The 27,680-nt window shown below is 47.1% G+C and overlaps 1 protein-coding gene across 1 annotated transcript; it reads left to right on the forward strand.

Annotated features, from left to right (window-relative positions):
• The first annotated feature begins 1,382 nt into the window (after positions 1–1,382).
• CUNH20orf96 (chromosome unknown C20orf96 homolog) lies at positions 1,383–27,630 on the forward strand. Its single transcript, XM_089660219.1, has 11 exons — positions 1,383–1,506; positions 3,667–3,775; positions 7,908–8,031; positions 10,266–10,393; positions 16,024–16,173; positions 16,270–16,369; positions 20,956–21,113; positions 21,306–21,407; positions 25,044–25,130; positions 26,396–26,514; positions 27,472–27,630. The coding sequence occupies exons 2-11, from the start codon at positions 3,773–3,775 to the stop codon at positions 27,530–27,532; spliced, it is 1,032 nt and encodes a 343-aa protein (XP_089516345.1). The 5' UTR covers positions 1,383–1,506; positions 3,667–3,772; the 3' UTR covers positions 27,533–27,630.
• Positions 27,631–27,680: the final 50 nt, after the last annotated feature.

Here is a 27,680-nt window from a genome sequence, read left to right on the forward strand (position 1 = left end):
AGTGAGGGTAAATCTCCCGTCATGACAGGCAGTGAGGGTGAATCTCCCTTCATGACAGGCAGTGAGGGTGAATCTCCCTTCATGACAGGCAGGGAGGGTGAATCTCCCGTCCTGACAGGCAGTGAGGGTGAACCTCCCGTCATGACAGGCAGTGAGGGTGAACCTCCCGTCATGACAGGCAGTGAGGGTGAATCGCCCGTCATGACAGGCAGTGAGGGTGAACCTCCCGTCATGACAGGCAGTGAGGGTGAACCTCCCGTCATGACAGGCAGTGAGGGTGAATCTTCCATGTCATGATAGGCAGTGAGGGTGAATCTCCCGTCATGACAGGAAGTGAGGGTGAACATTCCGTCAAGACAGGCAGTGAGGGTGAACCTCCCGTCATGACAGGCAGTGAGGGTGAACCTCCCGTCATGACAGGCAGTGAGGGTGAACCTCCCGTCATGACAGGCAGTGAGGGTGAACCTCCCGTCATGACAGGCAGTGAGGGTGAACCTCCCGTCATGACAGGCAGTGAGGGTGAATCTTCCCTGTCATGATAGGAAGTGAGGGTGAATCTCCCGTCCTGACAGGAAGTGAGGGTGAATCTCCCGTCATGACAGGCAGTGAGGGTGAATCTCCCGCCATGACAGGCAGTGAGGGTGAATCTCCCCTCATGACAGGCAGTGAGGGTGAATCTCCCCTCATGACAGGCAGTGAGGGTGAATCTCCCCTCATGACAGGCAGTGAGGGTGAATCTCCCCTCATGACAGGCAGTGAGGGTGAATCTCCCATCATGACAGGAAGTGAGGGTTAATCTCCCCTATCCTGACAGGAAGTGATGTCACTCTTCTCCATTATAGAACTAAAATGAATCCATTTGGGTGGAGTTGGTCTCCATCACTGGGTACATAGACTTCACCTCAGGTTCTCTCTGTGGGGTCTGACAGACAGCATGATGCAAATATCCCCTTTGTGGAAGTTTTGACCAGAACTTGGCGTGTTTCGCATCTTACATCGGATCATCACCTCAGAAAACGTTCCCTTTCCCTGCAATCAGCCATAATAGTTACCTTAAAGAGGTGTAATCACCACAAGGCACTTCAACACCAGCCCCTGCCTTCCCTCTCACACTCCTCTACATACACAGAGCTGCATTTGTTGGGATGAGTTTCCCGCTCTCGGGTCTCCTGTTGCCATGGAGATGTGCAGGCGGGACCCCCCTCGGCTTCCCAGACATCTCCGCCTGAACACACCCAGCCGCGCGCCTTCACGCCTCACCTCACACGAGCCCCGCGCTCAGCACCACGTGACCGCAACTCGGCGCTGCATGCGGGCTCCCCCTGCCGACCATGGGAAGGAACTCACCAATGTTAGGAGGCGCCGCCATATTGGCACGGCTGGGTGTGGTAAGATGGCGCCTGGAGGCGTCTTGTGACCTTGTTGCCAGGGGAACGGGATAACAACATGTGTGAGACAACTAATTGAGAGAGACCAGAGGAGAGGAGAGCAATGGATGAATGAGAGGTCACTATACACAGAGACTGAGAGAGAGATACTTCATAGAGAGGAGCTGGGGGGAGAGACAGACAGACAGCCTCCCAGAGACAGACAGACATACAGCCTCCCAGAGACAGACAGCCTCCCAGAGACAGACACACAGCCTCCCAGAGACAGACAGACACACAGCCTCCCAGAGACAGACACACAGCCTCCCAGAGACAGACACACAGCCTCCCAGAGACAGACACACAGCCTCCCAGAGACAGACACACAGCCTCCCAGAGACAGACACACAGCCTCCCAGAGACAGACATACAGCCTCCCAGAGACAGACAGACACACAGCCTCCCAGAGACAGACAGACATACAGCCTCCCAGAGACATACAGCCTCCCAGAGACAGACAGACAGACATACAGCCTCCCAGAGACAGACAGACGGACATACAGCCTCCCAGAGACAGACAGACGGACATACAGCCTCCCAGAGACAGACAGACATACAGCCTCCCAGAGACAGACATACAGCCTCCCAGAGACAGACAGACAGCCTCCCAGAGACAGACACACAGCCTCCCAGAGACAGACAGACATACAGCCTCCCAGAGACAGACAGACACACAGCCTCCCAGAGACAGACAGACACACAGCCTCCCAGAGACAGACAGACACACAGCCTCCCAGAGACAGACAGACACACAGCCTCCCAGAGACAGACAGACACACAGCCTCCCAGAGACAGACAGACACACAGCCTCCCAGAGACAGACAGACAGCCTCCCAGAGACAGACGGACACACAGCCTCCCAGAGACAGACAGACAGCATCCCAGAGACAGACAGACTTGAGGTGTAGAGGACTGTGACTCCGGGGACACACCGTCAGATCTGGAGGTGTAGAGGACTGTGACTCCGGGGACTCACCGTCAGATCTGAAGATGTAGAGGACTGTGACTCCGGGGACACACCGTCAGATCTGGAGGTGTAGAGGACTGTGACTCCGGGGACACACCGTCAGATCTGGAGGTGTAGAGGACTGTGACTCCGGGGACACACCGTCAGATCTGGAGGTGTAGAGGACTGTGACTCCGGGGACACACCGTCAGATCTGGAGGTGTAGAGGACTGTGACTCCAGGGACACACCGTCAGATCTGGAGGTGTAGAGGACTGTGACTCCGGGAACACACCATCAGATCTGGAGGTGTAGAGGACTGTGACTCCAGGGACACACCGTCAGATCTGGAGGTGTAGAGGACTGTGACACCGTCGGATCTGGAGGTGTAGAGGACTGTGACTCTGGGGACACACCGTCAGATCTTGAGGTGTAGAGACCTGTGACACCGTCGGATCTGGAGGTGTAGAGGACTGTGACTCCGGGGACACACCGTCAGATCTGGAGGTGTAGAGGACTGTGACTCCAGGGACACACTGTAAGATCTGGAGGTGTACAGGATTGTGACTCCGGGGAGACACCGTCAGATCTGGAGGTGTAGAGCACTGTGACTCCGGGGACACACTGTTGGATCTGGAGGTGTAGAGGACTGTGACGCCGGGGACACACCGTCAGATCTGGAGATGTAGAGGACTGTGACTCCGGGGACACACCATCAGATCTGGAGGTGTAGAGGACTGTGACTCCGGGAACACACCGTCAGATCTGGAGGTGTAGAGGACTGTGACTCCGGGAACACACCATCAGATCTGGAGGTGTAGAGGACTGTGACTCCGGGAACACACCATCAGATCTGGAGGTGTAGAGGACTGTGACACCGTCAGATCTGGAGGTGTAGAGGATTGTGACACCGTCGGATCTGGAGGTGTAAAGGACTGTGACTCCGGGGACACACTGTTGGATCTGGAGGTGTAGAGGACTGTGACTCTGGGGACACACCGTCGGATCTGGAGGTGTAGAGGACTGTGACTCCGGGGACACACCGTCAGATCTGGAGGTGTAGAGGACTGTGACTCCGGGGACACACCGTCGGATCTGGAGGTGTAGAGGACTGTGACACCATCAGATCTGGAGGTGTAGAGGACTGTGACTCCGGGGACACACTGTCAGATCTGGAGGTGTAGAGGACTGTGACTCCAGGGACACACCATCGGATCTGGAGGTGTAGAGGACTGTGACTCCGGGGACACACTGTTGGATCTATAGATATAACATTCTGTATCTCTATTGACAGGCGATCCCAGCGAGCGCTACCCTCCTGATTGTGTTCCGCAGTCTAAACGGTGTGCAAAGTCATCCCACAGACACAAAGAGCGGCTGCGAGGCTGTCAGCCTTGTTCATGGTAAGATACAAGGACGTCTCCTGTGATCTCATCCTTGTTGCAGAGTTCTCTCTTTATATCGCTTTTTATTTGATGATAAAGTCTCATCACATGGGAGCGGATCAGCTCTTCCCTCCAGCGATTTAGTGGAGGAGTCGGGAATTCTCAGTACCATCCGTCTCCACAAGATGGTGTTGGCGATTGGAGGAATACATTAGAACATTTTGTACAGACAGTCTGAAACATAACTAAATTATGTAACACTGCAGATCTGTAGATTGTGTTAGCTGCCAGCCATGCACATGTCAGCAGGGAAATAATTACCTCACCCGAAGATCTGCAGCCCTCCATCTATTATCCATTCACGTCTCTGTGCGCCTTCACTGCGCCCCGCACTTGGCGGGATCCTGGAATTATGTTATTTATGTATTCGGTTTCATAAATCTGCCGTTGCTCAGCACATTTGCAGGAAGCATACAGTTTTAATGGTCGTTGAAACTCAACCACTTCAAATGTTCAGTCTAGCTCAGTGGTTTCCAAACTGCAGCACGGGGGCCAGATGTGGCCCTTTGTTTGCCTGCATTGCCTGTATCCTCCCACTGATACAGGACACTACTCCTTTCCTCCCACCAACAATGGGGCATAATTATTACTACTGATGTCAACAATGAAGCCAGTATTCCTCCCACTGATACCAATGATGGGGCACTATTCCTCCCACTGACACCAATGATGGGGCACTATTCCTCCCACTGACACCAATGATGGGGCACTATTCCTCCCACTGATACCAATGATGGGGCACTATTCCTCCCACTGACACCAATGATGGGGCACTATTCCTCCCACTGACACCAATGATGGGGCACTATTCCTCCCACTGACACCAATGATGGGGCACTATTCCTCCCACTGACACCAATGATGGGGCACTATTCCTCCCACTGACACCAATGATGGGGCACTATTCCTCCCACTGACACCAATGATGGGGCACTATTCCTCCCACTGACACCAATGATGGGGCACTATTCCTCCCACTGACACCAATGATGGGGCACTATTCCTCCCACTGACACCAATGATGGGGCACTATTCCTCCCACTGACACCAATGATGGGGCACTATTCCTCCCACTGACACCAATGATGGGGCACTATTCCTCCCACTGATACCAATGATGGGGCACTATTCCTCCCACTGATACCAATGATGGGGCACTATTTCCCCCCCACTGACCCCAACAATGGGAAACTGTTCCTCAAACTGCCACCAATGATGGAGCACTATCCCCCCCCCACACACACACACACTGACACAAACAATAATCCTTCCCACTAACACCAATGATGGGGCACCATTCCTACCATTAGCACCAACGATGGGGCACTATTCCTCCCACTGACACCAATGACGGGACACCATTCCTACCACTAGCACCAACGATGGGGCACTATTTCCCCCTCACTGACACCAACAATAGGAAACTATTCCTCAAACTGCCACCAATGATGGGGCACTATTCCTCCAGCTGACACCAACCACTGGGCACTATTCCTCCCACTGACACCAATGATGGGGCACTATTCCTCCCACTGATACCAATGATGGAGCACTATTCCTCCCACTGATACCAATGATGGGGCACTATTCCTCCCACTGACACCAATGATGGGGCACTATTCCTCCCACTGACACCAATGATGGGGCACTATTCCTCCCACTGACACCAATGATGGGGCACTATTCCTCCCACTGACACCAATGATGGGGCACTATTCCTCCCACTGACACCAATGATGGGGCACTATTCCTCCCACTGACACCAATGATGGGACACTATTCCTCCCACTGATACCAATGATGGGGCACTATTCCTCCCACTGATACCAATGATGGGGCACTATTCCTCCCACTGATACCAATGATGGGGCACTATTCCTCCCACTGATACCAATGATGGGGCACTATTCCTCCCACTGATACCAATGATGGGGCACTATTCCTCCCACTGACACCAATGATGGGGCACTATTCCTCCCACTGACACCAATGATGGGGCACTATTCCTCCCCCTAATAGTAAAGATGTGTTGTTTACTCCCACTGATGCCGCAACAATTTCTACTCCCAGTGGCCGCAGTCCAGCCCCCTGAAAGTCTGATGGACAGTCAACTGGCTCTATGTTTAGAAAGTTTGGAGACCCCTGGTCTAGCTGATAGGTATATATACAGGGCAATCAAATGGTGGGAGTTTCTTCTTTTTCCTGGAGAAAGTGCTGCTTCAGACTCGCTTCAGTGCCAGTTGTGTGTCAGATAGCCTAGGCACATGACCCTCAGTAGACAGGGGGATTGGCTGAGCTTCCTCCTGCATAGATTACAGGACACATTCCTGCTCTCAGATGTTAGAGTAAGCCCTGGTTCACACTGAATGCTCATTCACTTGAAGTACCGCAATTTCAAACACAGGTCAGTGCGATTTCACGTGTGACTTGCCGGACATCTGTGCAACTTCATGCACAGATGTCTAAGTTGCACATGAAATCACAAAAAACAGTGCAGGAAACTTTTTTCTTTCCAAATCACTGCGGCACCGCAAAGTTGGATTTGCGCCGTTTTGAATGGTTCCGTAGGCATACATAGAGTGCGACTTGTCATGAGATTTGGAAATGTCAAACCAAGTGTGAACCAGGGCTACATTACATTATAGGGGGCACAGAATGAAAACTGCTAGTGACAACCTGCCTTACATGTGTCATTTTTTTGGGGGGGGAGGGGGGTTGCCTAGAGTTCCACTTTAATGGAAAGAGAAAATTTTTGGCACTTTGGGGAAAAAGGGTCATGAGTATAGATGAGCACCAGTTAAGGTGGGTATAAACCTCTGAAATGAAAAACTAACAAAGTATATCCTTCTATAGTGTCTGCAAGGTGGTATCAAAAAGATTTGAGACTAGTTTTGTAACACGCCGACAGAAGGCTGCACGCACAGTCACAGGGTGCACCGACATTCATAAGTCAGTGTGCCAAAAGACATCATCCTGTGTACCCGCTGCTATTCTGACCACATGCATTACCACGTCTGCTAGCAACAGCAAGTTAGAACAAAGAGCAAATGTAAAATTCTGAAATCAAGCAAATCGCTGGATCCCCAATGTTGTCAAAACGGCGACCTTTTGAGCTGGATCTTCATCTTTGGGAAGAGAGCATTTTCAGGGGTTGAGCTCATTGAAGGTCTTCTCGATCTGTCCTCATTCTTCCAGTGATGTTCTCGAAGCTCTTGAAGCATGCGTGCCATTCAAAACACCTCGAAAGACTCGTTGCAGCATCGCCGTAAACTTGCCAAAACGTCTCTGTGGCAGATTTGACCAGTTTGACTCAGAATTTCACATTTTGTTCTAACTTGCTTTCCTTGATGAAATAGCAAACGTGGTAACGCATGCGGTCATAATAGCACCAGTTGCACAGCCCCCGATGTACAGAGGTTGATGTCTTTTGGCACACTGACTTAGGAAGGTTGGTGCTCCCTGTGACTGTGTGTGCAGCCGTCAGCTGTTGGTGTGTTACAAAACTAGTCCCAAAACGTTTTGATACCGCCTCGTGCTTGCAAAGTGGGATTTATGGCTGCTGTCTGCATTCTCTGCTATCAGCATGAGTCACTTCTGACACCAGGGAATCCTGCAGACAGCACTTTCCTCCCCCCCTTCCTTCCATCACACAGCAGGTGATTGACAGTCTCAAATGTGCATGTATCTATATGAAACTATGTAGAGGGGGAGCATGCCCATTCCCTCCACTCAGGTCTCATATTACACTCACCTCTGTGTTGTGAAGTGTTTGATATCAGATCCTGCCTCTGGAACTCAGAAATGCTTTGTAAATGAATGGCTGTGGAGAAGAGAGGGCTGCGGGTATACAGGTTTGTAGGAGGATTTATTTCATCTCTGTGTCCCAGTCACTTCACTGGTATAGGTGAGGGTTCACAACCACTTTGGGAGATTCATAGTGTGGGTAATTGTTTTTTCATTCTATCTGTGTCCAGAGGCACTGGTCTTTTTTCTACTTTGCTTTAGAGAACCCTCAGCTAAATTGTGTGAGCAACTGGCCTCAGATAAAAAACGATAATGATAATATTGTTCACTTTTTACTGTCCTCCAGGATTACAGCAAGTGGCAGAGGATGACCGGACACAGCTGCACAGCCTACAAGACCTCAAAGGGCTCATGTGTCCAGCACCGCAGGGGTGTGATAGAGACCAATGCAAAGAGCCTGCCTCCTATAGGTAACCTATGGCAGAAAGTGAAACTGTATATGGTATATATGGCAACAAATCAGACTACAGCTGTCATTTTCTAAGCTAGAAAAGGATGAAGCATTTTCATTGGCTAATAGATGCATGCATTTTTTTTTCCCCACCCTTATGGTGTTAGGAGCTTCTGGTGGCACCGCTGCCATATCTCCTTCAAATTACCTTAACTGCCACTGCCACCGACCCGACCCAACCCAACCCCCAACGGGGAAGGTTTGGTAAGGCGATTGGGTCTCACGGCCTCAAGGAGCACCACCCCCGAAAGCAGCATTTTCTTGTTTTTTTTCCCCCATATGCTATACTCCTTTTGTTGTTGCACATTAGGGACAATATTCTGATGCAAAGGACCATGGTCACCCCAATTTGCATATTAAAACCCATATTGTTTTATGTCTTCTTTTTTTTTTTTCCCTCCCCCCCATACTCCTTTTGTTGTTGCTGCACATTAGGAAGTATGTTCTGATCAAATTGCAAAGGATCATGGTAAACCTAATTTGCATAATCCTTTCCTTGTTCATTTTAGGGAGAGTGTTCTAAACCAATTTCAAAGGATCATGGTAAACTGAATTTGCATAATTTTCCTTGGCTCAGCCCTCAAATTCAAAAATCTGCAAATTTGTATGCACATTTCCCACCCTGAAAATCAGGGTGGGAAATGTGCATATAAATTTGCATATTTTTGAATTTGCTCAGATGCCCGCTCGGTTTGCTGGATTGGACACGTACTGATCCAACGGATCACCCCTCCCACCATCTTCCGCTTCCACCAATAATGATGATTTTGGACCATGCTATTTTAACTTAGGGAGAGAATTGTATCTAATTAGCATATTTGATCTCTCCCTCTCCACTGATGGGGGGGGGGGGAGATCTGTGATGTAATTGTGATGTGATGAAAAATAAAAAGTGACACCTTAGGTACCTGGTAGGCTGGACTGGGCTACCAAACTATCGCCAAGCAGCTTGATGAGAAGGTGACAACAGTTGGTGCAATCATTCGCAGATGGAAAAAACACAAAACAACTGTCAGTCTCCCTAGATCCGGTGCACCATGCAAGATCTCACCTCGTGGCGTGGCAATGATCATGAGAACAGTGAGAAATCATCCCAGATCTACAGGTGAGCGGGCTTGACAATGATCTCCAGACAGCTGGGACCACAGTCACCAAGAAAACAATTGGTTATTCGCTGTGCTGGCAAGGATTGAAATCCTGCAGTGCTTGCAAGGTCCCTCTGCTCAAGAAAGTACATGTCCAGGCCCGTCAAGTTTGCCACTGAACATCTGAATGATGCAGAAGAGGACTGGTTGAAATTATTTTGTTCAGATGAATCAAGCTCTTTGGCATCAACTCAACTTGCCGTGTTTGGAGGAGGAGGAATGCTGCCTATGACCTCAAGAACACCATCCCAACTGTCAAACATGGTGGTGGAAACATTCTGCTTTGGGGGTGTTTTTCTGTTAAGGGGACAGGACAACTGCACTGCATCAAAGGGACGATGGACGAGGCAATGTGCCATCAAATCTTGGGTGAGAACCTTCTTCCCTCAGGGCATAGAAAATGGGTGGTGGATGGGTGTTCCAGCATGGCAATGACCCAAAACACACGGCCAAGGCAACAAAGGAGCTGCTCAAGAAGAAGCACATTAAGGTCCTGGAGTGGCCTAGCCAGTCTCCAGACCTTAATCTGATTGAAAATATGTGGAGGGAGCTGAAAGTTCGAGTTGCCAAACGTCAGCCACCAAACCTTAATGATTTGAAGAGGATCTGCCAAGAGTGGGCCAAAATCCCTCCTGAGATGTGTGCAAACCTGGTGGCCAACTCCAGGAAACGTCTGACCTCTGTGATTGACAACAAGGGATTTGCCACCAAGTACTAAGTCATGTTTTGTGAAGGGGATCAAATACTTATTTCCCTCATGAACATGCAAATCAGTGCATCATTTGTTAGACATTAATTGGCTTTTGAATTTTTAGTTGCTGTTCTGTCCCCCAGTGTTACAATACACCGAACATTCGATTTTTAGACCAATCATTTCTTTGTGAGGGGCAAACATTCAATATCAGCCGGGGAGCAAATACTTATTTCCTTCACTGTACATATTCCATACCTGTGGGAGTACCGATGTAACTATGCAATAAAATCCATACCTGGAGTTTAGCTCATGTAGCTATTGCTTTGTTTATTCACTTCTTTATGTATTTATTAGGTTTTCTACGTATCGGAAATGCCAGCCCAAAAGTGACAAGGGGCAAACCTCCAGGCTCAACAACAGACCGGCGATTAGACAAGAGACATCATAGGACAAGAGACACGTGTAGCAGTCACGTTCTGCTGGTATGTATTACTTGTATTCCTTTAAAGTTAACCTGTAATCTGATAAATAGTTGGACTGCCATTGCTGACTTCTGAAAAAGTTGCCCAACTTTCTTGCTGACCACTCAAACAGAACACCCATAAATGGGCAGGGCCCAAAAGAAAAATAGTCCAATAGAATTTAAAATAATGAAGCTAATTTGCTGCAATAGAAAGTTTTTGTCCAGAGCAGAAAATGTGCTGAGGACCCTCTTTGTGCTGTTAAGTCAAGAGCTGTCTCGTACATTACTTCCTTAGTCTTCCAGATTGAATGACAGCTAGCATTATTCAGCCCTCTTCCTCAGGCCATCATGGGTTCACCCCTCTTCCTTTGAGCTCAGGCTGGCATGGTCTCATCCCACTTCCTCTGAGCTCAGGCCCTCATGGGTTCACCCCTCTTCCTCTGAGCTCAGGCTGGCATGGGCTCACCCCACTTCCTTTGAGCTCAGGCTTTCTTGGTTTCACCCAACTTTCTCTGAGCTCAGGCCATCATGGGCTTACCCCACTTCCTCTGAGCCTCAGGCTACCCCACTTCCTCTGAGCCTCAGGCTGGCATGGTCTCACCCCACTTCCTCTGAGTTCAAGCCGTCATGGTCTTACCCCACTTCCTCTGAGCTCAGGCCATCATGGTCTCACCCCTCTTCCTCTGAGCGCAGGCCATCATGGGCTCACCCCACTTCCTCTGAGCTCAGGCTGTCTTGGGCTCACCCCACTTCCTCTAAGCCTAGGCCATGATGGTTTCACCCCACTTCCTCTGAGCTCAGGCCATCATGGGCTCAACCCACTTCCTCTGAGCTTAGGCTGTCATGGTTTCACCCCACTTCCTCTGAGCTCAGACTGTTATGGTCTCACCCCACTTCCTCTGAATTCAGGCCATCATGCGCTTACCCCACTTCCTCTGAGTTTAGGCCGTCATGTCCATCATGGGCTCACCCCACTTCCTCTAAGCGCAGGCTGTCATGTTCTCACCCCACTTCCTCTGAGCTCAAGCCGTCATGGGCTCACCCTACTTCTTTTGAGCTCAGGCTGTCTTTGTTTCACCCCACTTCCTCTGAGCTCAGGCCATCATGGGCTCACCCCACTTCCTCTGAGCTCAGGCCATCATGGGGTCACCCCACTTCCTCTGATCTTAGGCTGTCATGGTTTCACCCCACTTCCTCTAAGCTTAGGCTGTCATGGGTTCATCTTTTGGGGAAATGTCATCATACAGCTTGGGCTGTGCAGCTGTAAAGACCACCCCATGCCACTGCCAAACGAGCAGGGAAGTGAACCATGCCGGCACTGGACCAGCCAGAAGTCCCTTGGAAACAAAGGTAAGTAAAAGTTGAAGCAAAAGAATCTGCATGGCTACCTGAAACTAGCATTTTCAGAAGAATATTGGAAATGGCAACCTCGGGTTTATTTCTATGGCAGCTTTACTTTTAGTATAGTCTTTATTTCTTGTAAAATATCGTATTGTCTCGATATTTTATTAACTTGTATTGATGAGAAATGTTCAGATAGAAAGTCCTTCCACTTCTTGCATAAACTCAAAAAGATGATTTAATAATAATGTTGCATAAAATTAGAAATAAAATATTGGCATACAGAATGTTTAAATAATGTCCAAAAAATATAGTTATGTTCTTGATAATAAGATTGTATATATATATATATGTGTGTGTAGTGTGTAAGGCTTCTAGCAAAGTGTGTCCTTAAAAAGTCTTTGTTCTGCTCTTAAAAGAGCAATCCAGCCCCCACCATCTCCTAAAAGTGGGTTGGTATTCTCTTGTAGTCCCACTAAGATAATTGACACCAACAGGAGGTATTAAAACAAAACCTCCAATCTACTTCTCTCAAAGTCTGAGTGTAACTTTATCTCTTACATAGATGGGGGAGGATGGGGGAAGGTATAGCTAATTGCTCTCATATGTGGCTTGAATGTAAAGGAAAAACCCAAGATATATGTTCATATGTATATTCACAGACTCTGAAGTCTAATTACTCACTTTTCCCAATCTAGAACAAATATAAATATAATAACTCAATTATTCTATTAAGATCCAACTCATTCATACATGTTAGTACTGTTAATAAGAAGATATTAGATATTAGGTTATGGAAAGCTTCTAACATTTCTGTATGTATTATAGCGAGTGTCAAACTCAATTTCATTGCAGGCCACATCAGCATTATGGTTGCCCTCAAGGGGCCGGTTGTACCTGTAAGACTAGATGTCCAAAGCACCCCACTCCCCCTTACATCAGATGTCAAGAGACCCCCCCTTCACTTACATCACAGTGCACCCCCCTTTCCTTGTGCTGCCTCCGGAAAGAAGCTGGGGGTGCAACTGGGAAGCAGGGTCTGGTGGAGGGCTGGAGTCCACTGCCAGAATCTGCTCAATACTGAGACCAGGGGAGGTGCAAATGAGGGGGCGCTGTGGTTGCAAACAGACGCAGGATCTGTAGGCGGTGTTCAGAGATCAGCCTCTCCAGGGTCAGAGATGAGCCTCTCCACGGCTGCATGGAGAACTGCAGGAACTGGTGGAGGAGTTCTGTCTTCCTCTCAGCTGCTGACTGCTGAGACAAGGTGGGAGCGGAGACAAGGGGGGTGCCACAGCTGCAGGAGAGCAAGGGAGAATGTCACCAGCATACCGAGGATCACCAATATGGATCCAAAAGGTTTAATAAACGATCACATAGTTACAGCAAGGCAACGTTTCGGAGTCTCGCAGGACCCCTTCATCAGGCATTCGACCTGATGAAGGGGTCCTACAAGACTCCGAAACGTTGCCTTGCTGTAACTATGTGATCGTTTATTAAACCTTTTGGAGCCATATTGGTGATCCTCGGTGTGCTGGTGACAATCTCCCTCGCTGATTCTGTTCGGTTCCAGCCAACGGTCACTGCAGCGCCTACTTATACACTCAGCCATTTGTAATGAAGGAACATGTGCGTTTGGATTGTACACTTGCAGCTACAGGAGAGGTTTGAGGGCTACATAAAATGGCCTAGCTGGCCTTGTCACGTGTATTATACTATTATGATTCAAAACAGAGCCTACACAGAACAATGTTTTAGAAAGCTCCCTTTGCATCATATCAGCAGCAGAGTTCCTTTTTCCTGATTCAAACCTGCTTTGCTGTGAAAGGCGAAGGAGCTAACATTGGGCAAAATGTACAGGATATCACTGCAGGTATGTATTGCACTTAGAAGCATGGGGACATAGTACATGTACACTTGTTTTTTTAACCCCCCTGGCGGTATTCCCGAGTGTAGCTCGGGGTTGACTTTCAGTACCAAAAGCGGTAACCCCGAGCTACACTCGGAAATACCCTGCAGCGTTGCCAGGGATTCCCTCCAGTACTTACCTTGTCCTGCACTCCCGTGATGTCCCCCCTGCAGCGTCCCCAGCCATCTCTGGCCGATGCCGGCATCTGTCTTCCGGGTTCCATTCCCTGCGAGCATCAGGACGTACGGGGGACGGAACTGGCAGGAAATTCAAAAATTTTAAAAGTGACATTCACTCAATACACTAAATTCTCATAGTATAACATTCCTGTATCAAACCATTTCACATACATTTTGTCCCGAGTGCTTTGTCCGGCGCCCTGCCTGCATTTTTACTGTTCTTTCTGCCTGGAAACTGAGAAACGTCCATGGCGTCCAAAAAGCACCTCTTTAGGTCAAAAGCAGTTTTAGACCGGCTAGAGAACAGCGATAGTAAATCAGAACCACTTGCAGAATTGAGTGATAATGATTCGTGGGGGAAATTCCTCATCAGACACTGAAAATGATTTTCCTACTAAGCTCAGTGATGTGCGAACTTGGCGCTCTATTTCAAATTTCAGTGTTTTTGGTTTGATTATATTATTGAATTAAAATTATTATTATATTATAATTTTTTATGATTATTTTATTATAATTTATGATTTCGTGTTTCAAATTTTATCCTACCCAGGATGTTTACTAGACTCTTGTTCGGACAGATTCCAGTGAGTTATTCCTAATTACAGGCCTACAATAAAAAAACGACATATTTCCATGCAAAAAAATGTAACGCTTTGAGCACAGAAATATGGACATAATCAGACCGCTAGGGAGGTTAATAAACCTTGTGGTTTTTCTAAAATATCAAGAGAATATCAGAGAATTAGACCATATTTTACTCTGAATGGAGTTCTTGCAGCGAACGCTAGATGTCAGCAACATGCAAGAAACCTATTATCTATTATAACAATGACTTGTCTGCCATCCTTGCTACTTAGAAGCATTGCTATATAATGAGTGTAAATAGGGTACACGCATTATTAGCAGCGTTCAGGGGTGGACTGACCATTTGGAAACCCGGGGGCCCCATGAGATGCCCCTGGTACCTTTTTCATAGGCTTTTTTGAGTTTGGGCAAGGACACAGGGGCCCCATGATCCCCTATTGCCCGGGGGCCCCACGAGTTGTCAGTCCGCCCCTGGCAGCGTTGTAACATTTGGTACAAAATATAACTTGAAAAAGAGCAGACAGCTGGCGCACACACCTAGTGCATTATCCAAGATATATTCAAAGATATAAAAGACAAAAACATACTCACAGACGAAGCATGTATAAAAAGCTTTTGCATAATGGAGATGGCCACAACAGCGGGCAAGGGGTTCCAACTGTCAGTGCGGTCAGGAGGCTGACGCGTTTCGGGGACGAGTCCCTTTCCTCAGAGCTGCTCAAGTGAGTATGTTTTTGTCTTTTTTATCTTTGAATATATCTTGGATAATGCACTAGGTGTGTGCGCCACCTGTCTACTCTTTTTCTAGTGGTTGATTTCCCCGTCTGAGGAGGGCTTTACCCCTGAAGCATTGTCTTTAGGTCACCTCCGTCCTGGTCCTTTGTAAAGCGGAAGGGTTCCCTTCCGCTTTACAAAGGAGCGCGCTTCCACCCTTAGAGGTTAGCGCATGCTCTGAAACGCGTCGCTATGCATGCTGGTCCCTGACGTCATCACGTCAATGCCGACGTCGCGCCTCAATGTGCGTTCCAGACGCCATCTTCGTGAGGTTACTCTTGCCGGCCGGCTTCTCCCTTCTGGTACCACGTTATTCCAGGGCACAGCCATTCCTCAACTTCTTGGAAATTGTACTTAATACAAGCCTGTTTTACTACTATTAAACGTCAGTTCTCCTATGTTTGGTATTTATTAAAGTGGTTCTTCTGCACGTTGAGGCGGTACGTCGGCGCCAGCGTGATGACGTCAGGGACCAGCATGCATAGCGACGCGTTTCAGAGCACGCGCTAACCTCTAAGGGCGGAAGGGTTCCCTTCAGCTTTACAAAGGAGCACGCTTCCGCCCTTAGAGGTTAGCACATGCTCTAAAACACGTCGCTATGCATGCTGGTCCTTGACATCATCACACAGACGCCGTCGTTGCGCCTCAATGTGCGTTCCAGACGCCATCTTCGTGAGGTTACTCATGCTGTCCGGCTTCTCCCTTCTGGTACCACGTTATTCCTGGGCGCAGACGCGGCTGTCCAAAGCCGGGACACAGCCGTTCCTCAACTCCTTGGAAATCGTACTTAATACAAGCCTGTTTTACTATTACACGTGAGTTCTCCTATATTTGGTTTTTCTTATTCCTCTCTCCTTCATCTAGCCCTATAATGAAACACCAGTGTCCAAGCTGCATGCCCGCTGCCAGCGCCTATCGCAGGATAATGCCACGTTGCTGAAACTCATTACTGAAATGGAAGATGAGAGCATGACGAGCGCCACCCAGCACTTGCTGCAGTATGACAGAGCTGGGGTGAGTCCTGCCTATCTATAGCCTAGTCCTAGTGGCTTGATCTGTCTGCCGTTCCTCAGATGTCCTAGCAGTTTCTATCTGTCTCCCTTCCTTCAGAGCAATGTCCTAGCGGTTCAACTTTGGGCTGACCGTCAGATTCAGGATGCTCAACAAGATCTGGAGAAGACCAGAGCAGAAAGACAGGAACGTTTAACTGGTGAGAAGTTCTGGAGAAAAAGTGCTTGAGTGAGATATTATTATTATTGTACACATAACTATACCATTTATTAAGAAGATCTATGACTGCATAATGGTAATTCCCAGAGTTCCCCAGCAGTAGCAAGACTTCCAGTAAGGCTAGGTTGACATCTGTGCGGGTGGTGCCGCTGCGGATCTGCACGATAATCCGTGCAGCCGCACCACCCGCAAAGAGAAATGCAGACCTGCGGGCGAGTGCCATTAGTTCTAATGGCACGCCAACCGTACTGGGAACTAAGGTTCCCGTGTGGTCTGCGTTTTTAGAAGTGCAGGGACTTCTCTGCATGTCACGGGGCATGGGAGTCCATTCAAATGAAAAGGCTCTCGTGCTCTCGCAAAACACGGCCGCATATATGTGAGCCGGGGGTAACCATGTGCAGGAGACAGGCCAGGCAGTTCTGCTGCCTATCTTTTTCAGACGAGGTGGACATGCTTTCTTTGTCCAGATATCTATAGATATATGTCACACCCTAATTCATGAAGTTTCCCTGGAACTGGAAAGGAAATTCTTATGAGCATGATGATGTCAAAAACAGTCAACCACTAGACCTGGGGGGGGGGGGGGGTGTAGGAGCCACACCGTTCTTGCACCTGGAGGATCAGGTAAGTATAGCTCCACTCTCCAATCCCCTACAAGCAAGAAGTTAACCTATGCAGCGCATGCACAGCCCCGCTGTATGGAAAACACCAAAATTTAGTCGGAGGTCTGCTTTAACGGGGGGGGGGGGCATACAACAATAAACCCTTTCAGTCCTTTTTCTTTCCAAAATGAAAATGTCTTGGCCAGATGATGATGATAAGGGTTTCAAATTAGTTGTCCTTGAGGGACGCAAGCGCGTTCCTGTGCAATTTGAGTGCAGTGCATTTTCAGCCTATACATTTGAATAGGCTGAAATCGCACTGCAGTCACATCACATGGTACTACCAAGTGTATTGCAATTGCGACCTGCGTTTGGGATGTCGTTAGCATTGCACTGACACGCAGATCGCAAGGGCAGTGAATTTTGAACATGATGTGGGAAACTCGCACACAACGCAGGTATCCCACACTGTTGTAAATGGGCCCTTAAAATAAACATGCAAAGCAATGGGCAAAGCAACAGGTTTTATTTAGTGTTACTAAGCCCAGGACCCTGCATTCACCATATCTAGTTTCCCCGGACCCTGCAGTCACTATATCCGCTCTCCCCGGACCATACATTCACTATATCTGGTCTCCCCGGACCCTGTATTCACTATATCCGCTCTCCCCGGACCATACATTCACTATATCTGGTCTTCCCGGACCCTGCATTCACTATATCTGGTCTCCCTGGACCCTGCAGTCGCTATATCTGGTCTCCCCGGACCACACATTCCCTATATCCGCTTCCCCGGACCCTGCATTCACTATATCTGCTCTCCCCGGACCCTGCATTCACTATATCTGCTCTCCCCGGACCCTGCATTCACTATATCTGGTCTCCCGGGACCCTACAGTCACTATATCCGCTCTCCCCGGACCCTGCATTCACTATATCTGGTCTCCCCGGACCCTGCATTCACTATATCTGGTCTCCCCGGACCCTGCATTCACTATATCTGGTCTCCCCGGACCCTGCATTCACTATATCTGGTCTCCCCGGACTCTGCATTCACTATATCTGGTCTCCCCGAACCCTGCATTCACCATATATGGTCTCTCCGGACCCTGCATTCACTATATCCACTCTCCCCGAACCCTGCATTCACTATATCAGGTCTCCACGGACCCTGCATTCACTATATCTGGTCTCCCCGGACCCCGCATTCACTATATCTGGTCTCCCTGGACCCTGCATTCATTATATCTGGTCTCCCCGGACCCTGCATTCACTATATCTGGTCTCCCCGGACCCTGCATTCACTATATCTGGTCTCCCCGGACCCTGCATTCACCATATATAGTCTCCCCGGACCCTGCATTCACTATATCCGCTCTCCCCGGACCCTGCATTCATGATGTATAGTCTCCCTAGACCCTGCATTCACCATATCTTGTCTCCCACAGTACACAGAACATGAAAATGCAGTTATTTTAGTAAGTATAAACTGCTAAATACCTTTTCTCATCAGCAGTATATAGCAGCAGTCTTGTTACTTCTATCAGTGTGCAGCAGAGCACTGATTAAAGCTCACAGGAGAAGTTCTCATTTTGCTCTAAGAGGATGCAGAACCACTAACCTCTGTTTGGACAGTGCTGATTGGCCCTGCGTTGATCACATGCACTCTCCCAAAGAAAAATAAATACTCACTAGCAATACACACCATACTGAGCATGTGCAGAGTGACTCCACACGATATGTCTTATCAGGAGATAAGAGGGAGACACTGGAAGAAGGGGAGGATCAGAGAAGTCAGGATCAAACATCCTTTTTACACAAACCCCTTAGTTTGCACAGTGAGTATAACAAGCACGCTTTACTGCATCTACAGACTGATTGTTGTAGATTTAGTAATCCTTTAATGCCAACCCTCACAGCTGCTTATTCTCCTCTTCTGTTTGCCATCAGGAGATATGATCCTGGCCAGAGACTTGTGTTTTTTTCTTGTTCATATTCATCATATTTATTTCACTGAACTAGTTCTGCAGCTGTTAAGAGGAGACACAGTAGCTCAGACAAATACGGGTTTAAGAGGTCAGCAGACAGAATTATTACTTTTTAAATGAAAGGTTATTTGAGCTGCTTAATTCCTTATTGCTCCAATTTCTGGTTCCAGTGATGTGCTTTGATTATTTGCTTTCTGCTATTAATCCCTTCTGATTTTTTCCTAAAAAGTACCATATTTGCCGGCGTATAAGGCGACCAGGTGTATAAGACAATCCCCTAATTCTCCAGTTAAAACATAGGTTTTGGGCTATACTCGCCGTATATGACTACCCCCCTTCTGAGGCAACACCATTTAAAAACAGATTTGATTAAAAATACACTCAGTAACCTGTCAGCCCTCTGGATTTGCAGTAATACCGTATGTACCGTAGCTTCAGCTACATACAGTATATAGTACTCCAACATTGGCATCAATGGATGAAACAGTGCCGTATTGTTGGTGTCAGTGGGTGGAATAGTGCCCCATCATTGATATTAGTGGGAGGAATAGTGCCCCATCGTTGATATTAGTGGGTGGACTAGTGTCCCATCATTGGTATCAGTGGGTGGAATAGTGCCCCATCACTGATATTAGTGGGTAGAATAGTGCCCCATCGTTGATATTAGTGGGTGGAATAGTGCCCCATCGTTGATATTAGTGGGTGGAATAGTGCCCCATCGTTGATATTAGTGGGTGGACTAGTGTCCCATCATTGGTATCAGTGGGTGGAATAGTGCCCCATCACTGATATTAGTGGGTAGAATAGTGCCCCATCGTTGATATTAGTGGGTGGAATAGTGCCCCATCATTGATATTAGTGGGAGGAATAGTGCCCCATCGTTGATATTAGTGGGTGGACTAGTGTCCCATCATTGGTATCAGTGGGTGGAATAGTGCCCCATCACTGATATTAGTGGGTAGAATAGTGCCCCATCGTTGATATTAGTGGGTGGAATAGTGCCCCATCATTGATATTAGTGGGAGGAATAGTGCCCCATCGTTGATATTAGTGGGAGGAATAGTGCCCCATCGCTGATATTAGTGGGTTGAATAGTGCCCCATCACTGATATTAGTGGGAGGAATAGTGCCCCATCACTGATATTAGTGGGTGGAATAGTGTCCCATCATTGGTATCAGTGGAAGGAATAGTGCCCCATCATTGGTATCAGTGGAGGAATAGTGCCCCATCATTGGTGTCAGTGGGAGGAATAGTGCCCAATCATTGGTGTCAGTGGAGGAATAGTGCCCCATCATTGCTATCAGTGGGAGGAATAGTGCCCCATCATTGGTATCAGTGGAGGAATAGTGCCCCATCATTGGTATCAGTGGAGGAATAGTGCCCAATCATTGGTGTCAGTGGGAGGAATAGTGTCCCATCATTGATATTAGTGGGTGGAATAGTGCCCCATCATTGGTATCAGTTGGAGGAATAGTGTCCCATCATTGGTATCAGTTGGAGGAATAGTGCCCCATCGTTGATATTAGTGGGTGGAATAGTGCCCCATCGTTGATATTAGTGGGTGGAATAGTGCCCCATCACTGATATTAGTGAGTGGAATAGTGCCCCATCGTTGATATTAGTAGGTGGAATAGTGCCCACATCATTGATATTAATGGGAAGAATAGTGTCCCATTGTTGGTGTCAGTGGCAGGAATTATGCCCCACTGTTGAGTGGAAGGAATAGTGCCTCATATCAGTGAGAGGAATAGTGCCCCAAGGGCCGGATAAAGGCTAGCAAAGGGCCGCATCCAGCCCATGGGCCACAGTTTGGAGACCACTGTTTTAAGGGCATGTGTGGATGGAAGAATCGGGTCAGTTGTTTTTTGCTCAACCAGCTAGTTGAAGGAACGAAGCTGACTCATGTATGGCCTGCCTACCTGGTTCTCTTTATACTGGCTGTGTTTGACCCATACTGTCTGCCTCCCATTTACAGTTCTCAATGTGCAGCTACAGGCCTGTGAGGAGAAGGTACAAGAAGCCCAGAAGCACCTGCAGCAGCTGCGGGAGTATAAGGACCGCGGGCATTCTATGGCAGTCTTGCAGGCTGCAGATCTGGAGAGACAGCTGCGTATACTCAGCGAGACACATCAGGTGAGAGGAGGTGGGGATAGATATAGAAGGAATGAAAATAACCAGGCATGACCCCTGGGTTAGACAGTACAATAGAAAAAATATTCATCTGAGGATCTGAGCTGGTCTTTGCACACAGAATTGAAACTGTATTGATCAGCCATTGCACTGTGCATGAATAGATTGATAACTGTGTGTTTTGCCTTGACATAGGACCAGGCAGTTGATGTGGAAGCTTTAGCCCAAAAAGAACTTCAGAAATTGTTGGACAATCAACAAAAAGTGAAGGAGGCTGCTCTACAGGCTGTAGTTGAGGTGAGAGAAATGGGGTGTGAGCTTTTCTGATAATGATAGCATCTTGGCCTTCATGATTTTCCCATGACTTCGGGGCTGACCCAGAAGCAGTATACAGAACAGGAGTTCTGGTTCCAGGCTTGTTTCAGATCTTTTCATGAGAAATTCTTGAAGCCGCAGCATTTTCAGGTGATCAGCAGTGGAAGTCTTCATATTCCTCTCAGTACGGTTTCCTATTCAATGTTAGGAGAGGTAGACACTGTATTTTGGAAATTGTCACAGAACTTTTTTTGTTCCCTTTTGGGCTTTCATACTGTTCATATGATAGTGCAGTAAAGACTGGTTGTGGTAGCACTACCAGGCTCAACAGTACATGTTGACCAGCCTTTCTCAACCAGGGTTCGGTGGAGTCCTAGGGTTCTTCCAGACGTTTCTAGGAGCGTGGGCATTCGTAGATTAATCCTCTGCCTTTCAGTACACGTTGACCAGCCTTTCTCAACCAAGGTTCAGTGGAGTCCTAGGGTTCTTCCAGACGTTTCTAGGAGCTGTGGGCATTAGTGGATCAATCTTCTGCCTTTCAGTACACGTTGACCAGCCTTTCTCAACCAAGGTTCGGTGGAGTCCTAGGGTTCTTCCAGACGTTTCTAGGAGCTGTGGGCATTCGTGGATTAATCTTCTGCCTTTACAGTACATGTTGACCAGCCTTTCTCAACCAGGGTTCGGTGGAGTCCTAGGGTTCTTCCAGACGTTTCTAGGAGCTGTGTACATTAGTGGATCAATCTTCTGCCTTTCAGTACACGTTGACCAGCCTTTCTCAACCAAGGTTCGGTGGAGTCCTAGGGTTCTTCCAGACGTTTCTAGGAGCTATGGGCATTCGTGGAATAATCTTCTGCCTTTCAGTACACGTTGACCAGCCTTTCTCAACCAGGGTTCGGTGGAGTCCTAGGGTTCTTCCAGACGTTTCTAGGAGCTATGGGCATTCGTGGAATAATCTTCTGCCTTTCAGTACATGTGCAGTTCTGGAGCTAACATCAGACATAATCAGAAAGCTTCCATATCTATGCAGGCAAGCTCCATTGTCTCCCATATCTGTGCTGGGAAGGCTGTGTTATCAGGGGATCTCCTTTCTTCATGAAGTTATGTCTGGCATGTTCCATACAGCATCCTTGCTGAGCCTCTTCTATAAGCTGCATTCTTCCCTGCTGTAAATCTTCCAGCAGCACTCCAAAAAAGGACTCGAATCCACTGACCATTTTTTCGGAAGCGCCTATCCTAATTCCAAGTCACGTTTTTCAAGGTGTTTGACAGAAGATGACAATAGAACCGGCTCTGTCCAGCACTTGGTATTTAATCCGATCCGAAATCTGATTTGCTGTGAGAGCCAATACAAACAGTTCTTTGTAGACACAGTCAGGTGGATGGTTCCAGGTCACCTTCCCTGTTTAGGTTTACAGAGATCTTCATAGAAGAAAGTGCTAAATGATAGTGAGAAAAGGCCCATGGGTGATAGAGGAGGTGGTGCTGATGGCTGTAGGAGCCAGATAGGCTGCAATCTCTTACCTGCATTGAGAAAATGGGGCATAGGCTCTAGCTGCTGCAGGCCACAGCTCTGCTTTTGTTGCCGGTTAAAGAGACCCTGTCACCAGACCTTTAATTTCAAACCCAAATCGTCTTATTAAAAGGCGTCCCGAGGCATGTGCGGCCCGCATTGGCTGACACCAACTGCACGGGGTGACACCAGACCCGCACCCTGTATAGGTTGCATACCAACGATCCCCACAGGATGGATCAGATCTGCGGATTGGGGAGCATAATAGATCGGACTCCGATCCATTATGCTCAATCCGCAGATCCGATCCATTCTGCGGGGATCGTCGGAGGGGGTGTCACCAAGTGTTACCGCATCGGGTGACACCAACCCTAGGGATGCCCCTGGTCTTATTATATGTGCATTTGACTTGTTTTATGCATGTTTTTTACTCGTTTTATGCATGTTTTTTTCAACCTTTTACCCCAAAGGATCCCTTTGAAATGATTTTCACATCTTGGGGAACCCTTGTTAAAGGATAAGTTCACCTTTGGGAACATGTTTACATATTTCCAATGCTGTAGCTTCTGCCCGATTACCCCCCCCCCCCCTCCCCATGACAGCAGTACAGGGAGAAGTTCCCCTTACAAGCTGTCAATTTTCAAAAACAGCATGGCCTCCGCCCGCACGGCCTCGCCATGCATTCAATTTATTGAAAGTTCTGTGAATTAATGAACTACAAGTCCCAACGGCCTTAGCGGCTATCAGCTTGTAGTTCTCAGCAAACTACCACGGCCCTGTGGAGCACCATGGTAGTTCATTGATTCTTTCTGTCGGTATATCATTTTTTATTTTTTTTAAAGTTAGGGGGTTTAGATTAGGAGTTAACTATTATTTATTTGTTTATTATTACATATTATTTTTTTTTTTTTATTTATGTATGATTATTTTTATTTATTTGTGTATTTATTTGATTTATTTTACATTTATTTATTGTTGTTATTATTATTAACACCCTAACCAAAAAAATAATAGGAAGACAATAAATAAAATACTAACCCAAACCCTAACACCAACATCTAATCCCTAACCATAAGGAAAAAAATAATTATACATGAATATCAATTAAAAAAACAACAAATAAAAGCTGATGAAAAAGCTGAAAAACCTAGCAACAAATGAAGCAACAGATGATATTTTTCTCTGTTGGCTAATAAAAAAAAGCCTGAAAATGCTTAAAAAACGCTGCATGAAAACGTGCGAAAAACACTCAAAGACACTACGCACAAGTGTGAATCCAGCCTAAGTCTGAGCTTACATATACAGGTGACTTCAGCAGCCTAATACCAGGTCAGTTTGTTAGGTACATACACAGCTTACTCATTTTAAAATACATTTAGTGATGTTTTAAAGCAGCGGTCTCCAAACTGCGGCCAGGGGCCATACGCGGCCCTTTGCTTATCTTCATCTGGCTGTTGGGGGCCATCCATAGATACCAACAATGGGGCATAATTCCTCCCACTGACATCAATGATGGGGCAGAATACCTCCCAATCACACAAATGATGGGGCACAATTCCTCCCAATGAAACCAACAATAGAGCCCACTAAAACCAATGATGGGGCACAATTCCTCTCAATGACAACAATGATGGGGCACAATTCCTCTCAATGACACCAATGATGGGGCAGAATTCCTCCCACTGACATCAATGATGGGGCAGAATGCCTTTCAATCACACCAATGATGGGGCACAATTCCTCCCAATGACACCAACAATAGAGCCCACTAAAACCAATGATGGGTCACAATTCCTCTCAATGGCACCAATGATAGGGCACAATTCCTCTCAATGACAACAAAGATGGGGCACAATTCCTTTCAATGACACCAATGATGGGGCACAATTCCTCCCACTGACCACAAATATGGGGCATTGTTTTTTTTCCCACTGATAGGACCTTTTCTGCTTCCAACGGGTACAGTCCAGCCCCCCTAAATCTGAGGGACAGTAATCTGGCCCTTTGTTTTGAAAGGTTGGAGACCCCAGTTTTAAAGAATACAGCGCTGCAGTGATTCGTGTATTTTGCTTTTGTGTGGAGTTTAACTTTTACCTTTTTTCCAATAGAAACACATAGAGTGCCTGCCTTTGTCACTGAGACGGATGTGTCTGCAGAGCCAGGAGATGAAGCAGGACATTCAGGCCTATCAGCAGGTCAGTACTTGTCAAACTGGATCATATTTATTATTAAAATCTCCACATTGACCAATAGCTAATCCATGCTTTGTCGTTTGGCTGTCATGTGGCAGAAGATGTGGCGTACTTGGAAAATAATGTTTGCTGTGCAGCCTGTACTTGTACTGTTTGAGTGTTTTGGGAAGGAGACAGACCCTGTTTGGGACACAGCAAATTGTATGAGACATGAGGCAGCACAGTGGCTAAATGGGTAGCACTTACGCCTGGCAGTACTTAGGTCGTTGGTTCAAATCCCAACCATGACACCACCTGCCTGGAGTTTTCATGTTCTCCCTGTGCCTGTGTGTCTTTCCTCCGGGTACTCCGGTTTCCTCTCACACTCCAAAGATATGCTGGTGGGTGACTTTTCTCCTGTCTAGATTGTCCCTAGTATGTGTATGTATGGATGTGAGTTAGGGACCTTAGACTGTACGCCCCTTGAGGGTTAGGAACCTTAGATTGTACGCCCCTTGAGGGTTAGGGACCTTAGATTGTACGCCCCTTGAGGGTTAGGGACCTTAGATTGTACACCCCTTGAAGGTTAGGGACTTTAGATTTAACACCCCTTGAGGGTTAGGGAACTTAGATTGTACGCTCCTTGAGGGTCAGGGACCTTAGATTGTACGCCCCTTGAGGGTTAGGGACCTTAGATTGTACACCCCTTGAGGGTTAGGGACCTTAGATTGTACGCCCCTTGAGGGTTAGGGACCTTAGATTGTACCCCCCTTGAGGGTTAGGGACCTTAGATTGTACGCCCCTTGAGGGTTAGGGACCTTAGATTGTACACCCCTTGAAGGTTAGGGGCCTTAGTTTGTTTTTAGAAGAAATCCTTTCTGCATTTGTTACAGTTCTCCGGCTTTGTCCGCTGCTTTCCTCTTTCTTAAAGGAGCCCGCATTACTGCTGCGTCATTTCATTCGACATCATCGCATGGGGTTATGAAACTACACACCCTCATATGACCGCTGCTGGGAACAGAGTCATATGGGATGTTGTGGAAGGAGAGTGGGGCAGAAAGTGGGAATGTAAGATGCTGCCAGCAGGACTAGTATTGGTAGAGGTGGCTACACTGGTCAAATATTCAGACAAGCTGGTAGAGAGTAGCCACTCTCTACAGGAAGTAGTTATCTACGGACTTTGCTGTCAAGATGAATAATTATTTTCACGCAGTAAACATAAACATTGTAATAAATAGCTTTAGAAATGTATATTAGTCATTTTAATTTTTGACCTCTTTTTACTGCAGATGGTGGTGGAGCTGCAAGATGAGGTGTTAAATCTGCAGGAATCAGGAGACTCTCTGTTTACTTCTTGGAAGGAGGAGAAAGAAAGTTTTTGCAGGGACCTCCTTCTCGATAAACCTAGGTGAGTTTTTATCTGTTATTTTATTTATTGTTACAAATATCTCTATTGAAGAGATATTGTTGTTAAAGCAGGCCATAGACGGGTCGAAAATCGGCCGATTTTTAATTTTTTTAAAAAAAAAGAAAAATCGTCCGTTTGATCGGCTGACGTTACCACCAACTGTAAAAAATTGGCCAATTTTTGTCCTGTCTATGGCCGGCATTATGGCCGGCATTAACCCCATAACTTCTGTCCCTTGCAGAAACAGGGGAGCACACAGGGGAGCAATACATAAGAAGACAAAGAATTCCAGTCCACTATTATATTTTATATGAAAAGTATTGCGGTTGCAACAATGTATCTATTTGTATCCATTTGTATCCATTTCGGATACAGATGTTTTTATTCGGATACAAATGGATACATTGTTGCAACCGCAATACTTTTCATATAAAATATAATAGTGGACTTGAATTATTCTTCTTCTTCCGCAATACTTTTCATATAAAATATAATAGTGAACTGGAATTCCTCCTCCTCCTCCTCCTCCTCCCTCCTCCTCCCTCTTCCCTCCTCCCCCTCCTCCTCCCTCCTCCCCCTCCTCCTCCCTCCCTCCTCCTCCTTCTTCTTCTTCTTCTTTTACTTCTTCCTCTTCTTCTTCCTCTTCCTCTTCTTCTTCCTCCTCCTCCTGTTCTTCCTCCTCTTCTTCCTCTTCCTCCTCTTCTTCCTTCTCCTCCTCCTCTTCCTCTTCCTCCTCCCCTCCCCCCCAAAAAAAATGTCCAACCAATTAACCCACCAACGGTGTGGAAAATCGGCCTATTTTCAACCCGTCTATGGCCGGCATTATAAAGGAATGTAAATAGTCAGTGTTGAATTACCGTGACTGTGCATGCTTACTTATGAAAGATTTGCTGGGTGTCGGCAGGTCCAAGGGCAAGTGAATACATATCTAATTCATAGTCTTTTTCCTCTTTTCAGTTGCTCTCCGGATGAAGACGTGGTGCTCAATATCCCCCGTAGCCAGAAACTGCCTATATAGCTGCAACAGAGGCCAAGCAAAACCATCAATGGAGATGAACTGTGTTGTGGAATAAACATCGAGATTTCAAAATATATTTCATTAAATATATATATGTATACTATATGTTGAAATGCGTTTTTATTACAAAATATATGAAAAATATAAA

The sequence above is a fragment of the Staurois parvus genome, unplaced genomic scaffold, assembly GCF_062004578.1.
Source record: "Staurois parvus isolate SC_StPar_1 unplaced genomic scaffold, SC_StPar_1.0 ptg001214l, whole genome shotgun sequence".
In the NCBI taxonomy this organism is placed as follows: domain Eukaryota; kingdom Metazoa; phylum Chordata; class Amphibia; order Anura; family Ranidae; genus Staurois; species Staurois parvus.

What these genes read in the sequence shown, in the direction of transcription:
- CUNH20orf96 (XM_089660219.1), top strand. An exon ending in CTCTACAGGCTGTAGTTGAG is followed by an intron (nt 21,408 to 25,043) that starts GTGAGAGAAATG and finishes TTTTTCCAATAG; the next exon opens with AAACACATAGAGTGCCTGCC. An exon ending in CTCCTTCTCGATAAACCTAG is followed by an intron (nt 26,515 to 27,471) that starts GTGAGTTTTTAT and finishes TCCTCTTTTCAG; the next exon opens with TTGCTCTCCGGATGAAGACG.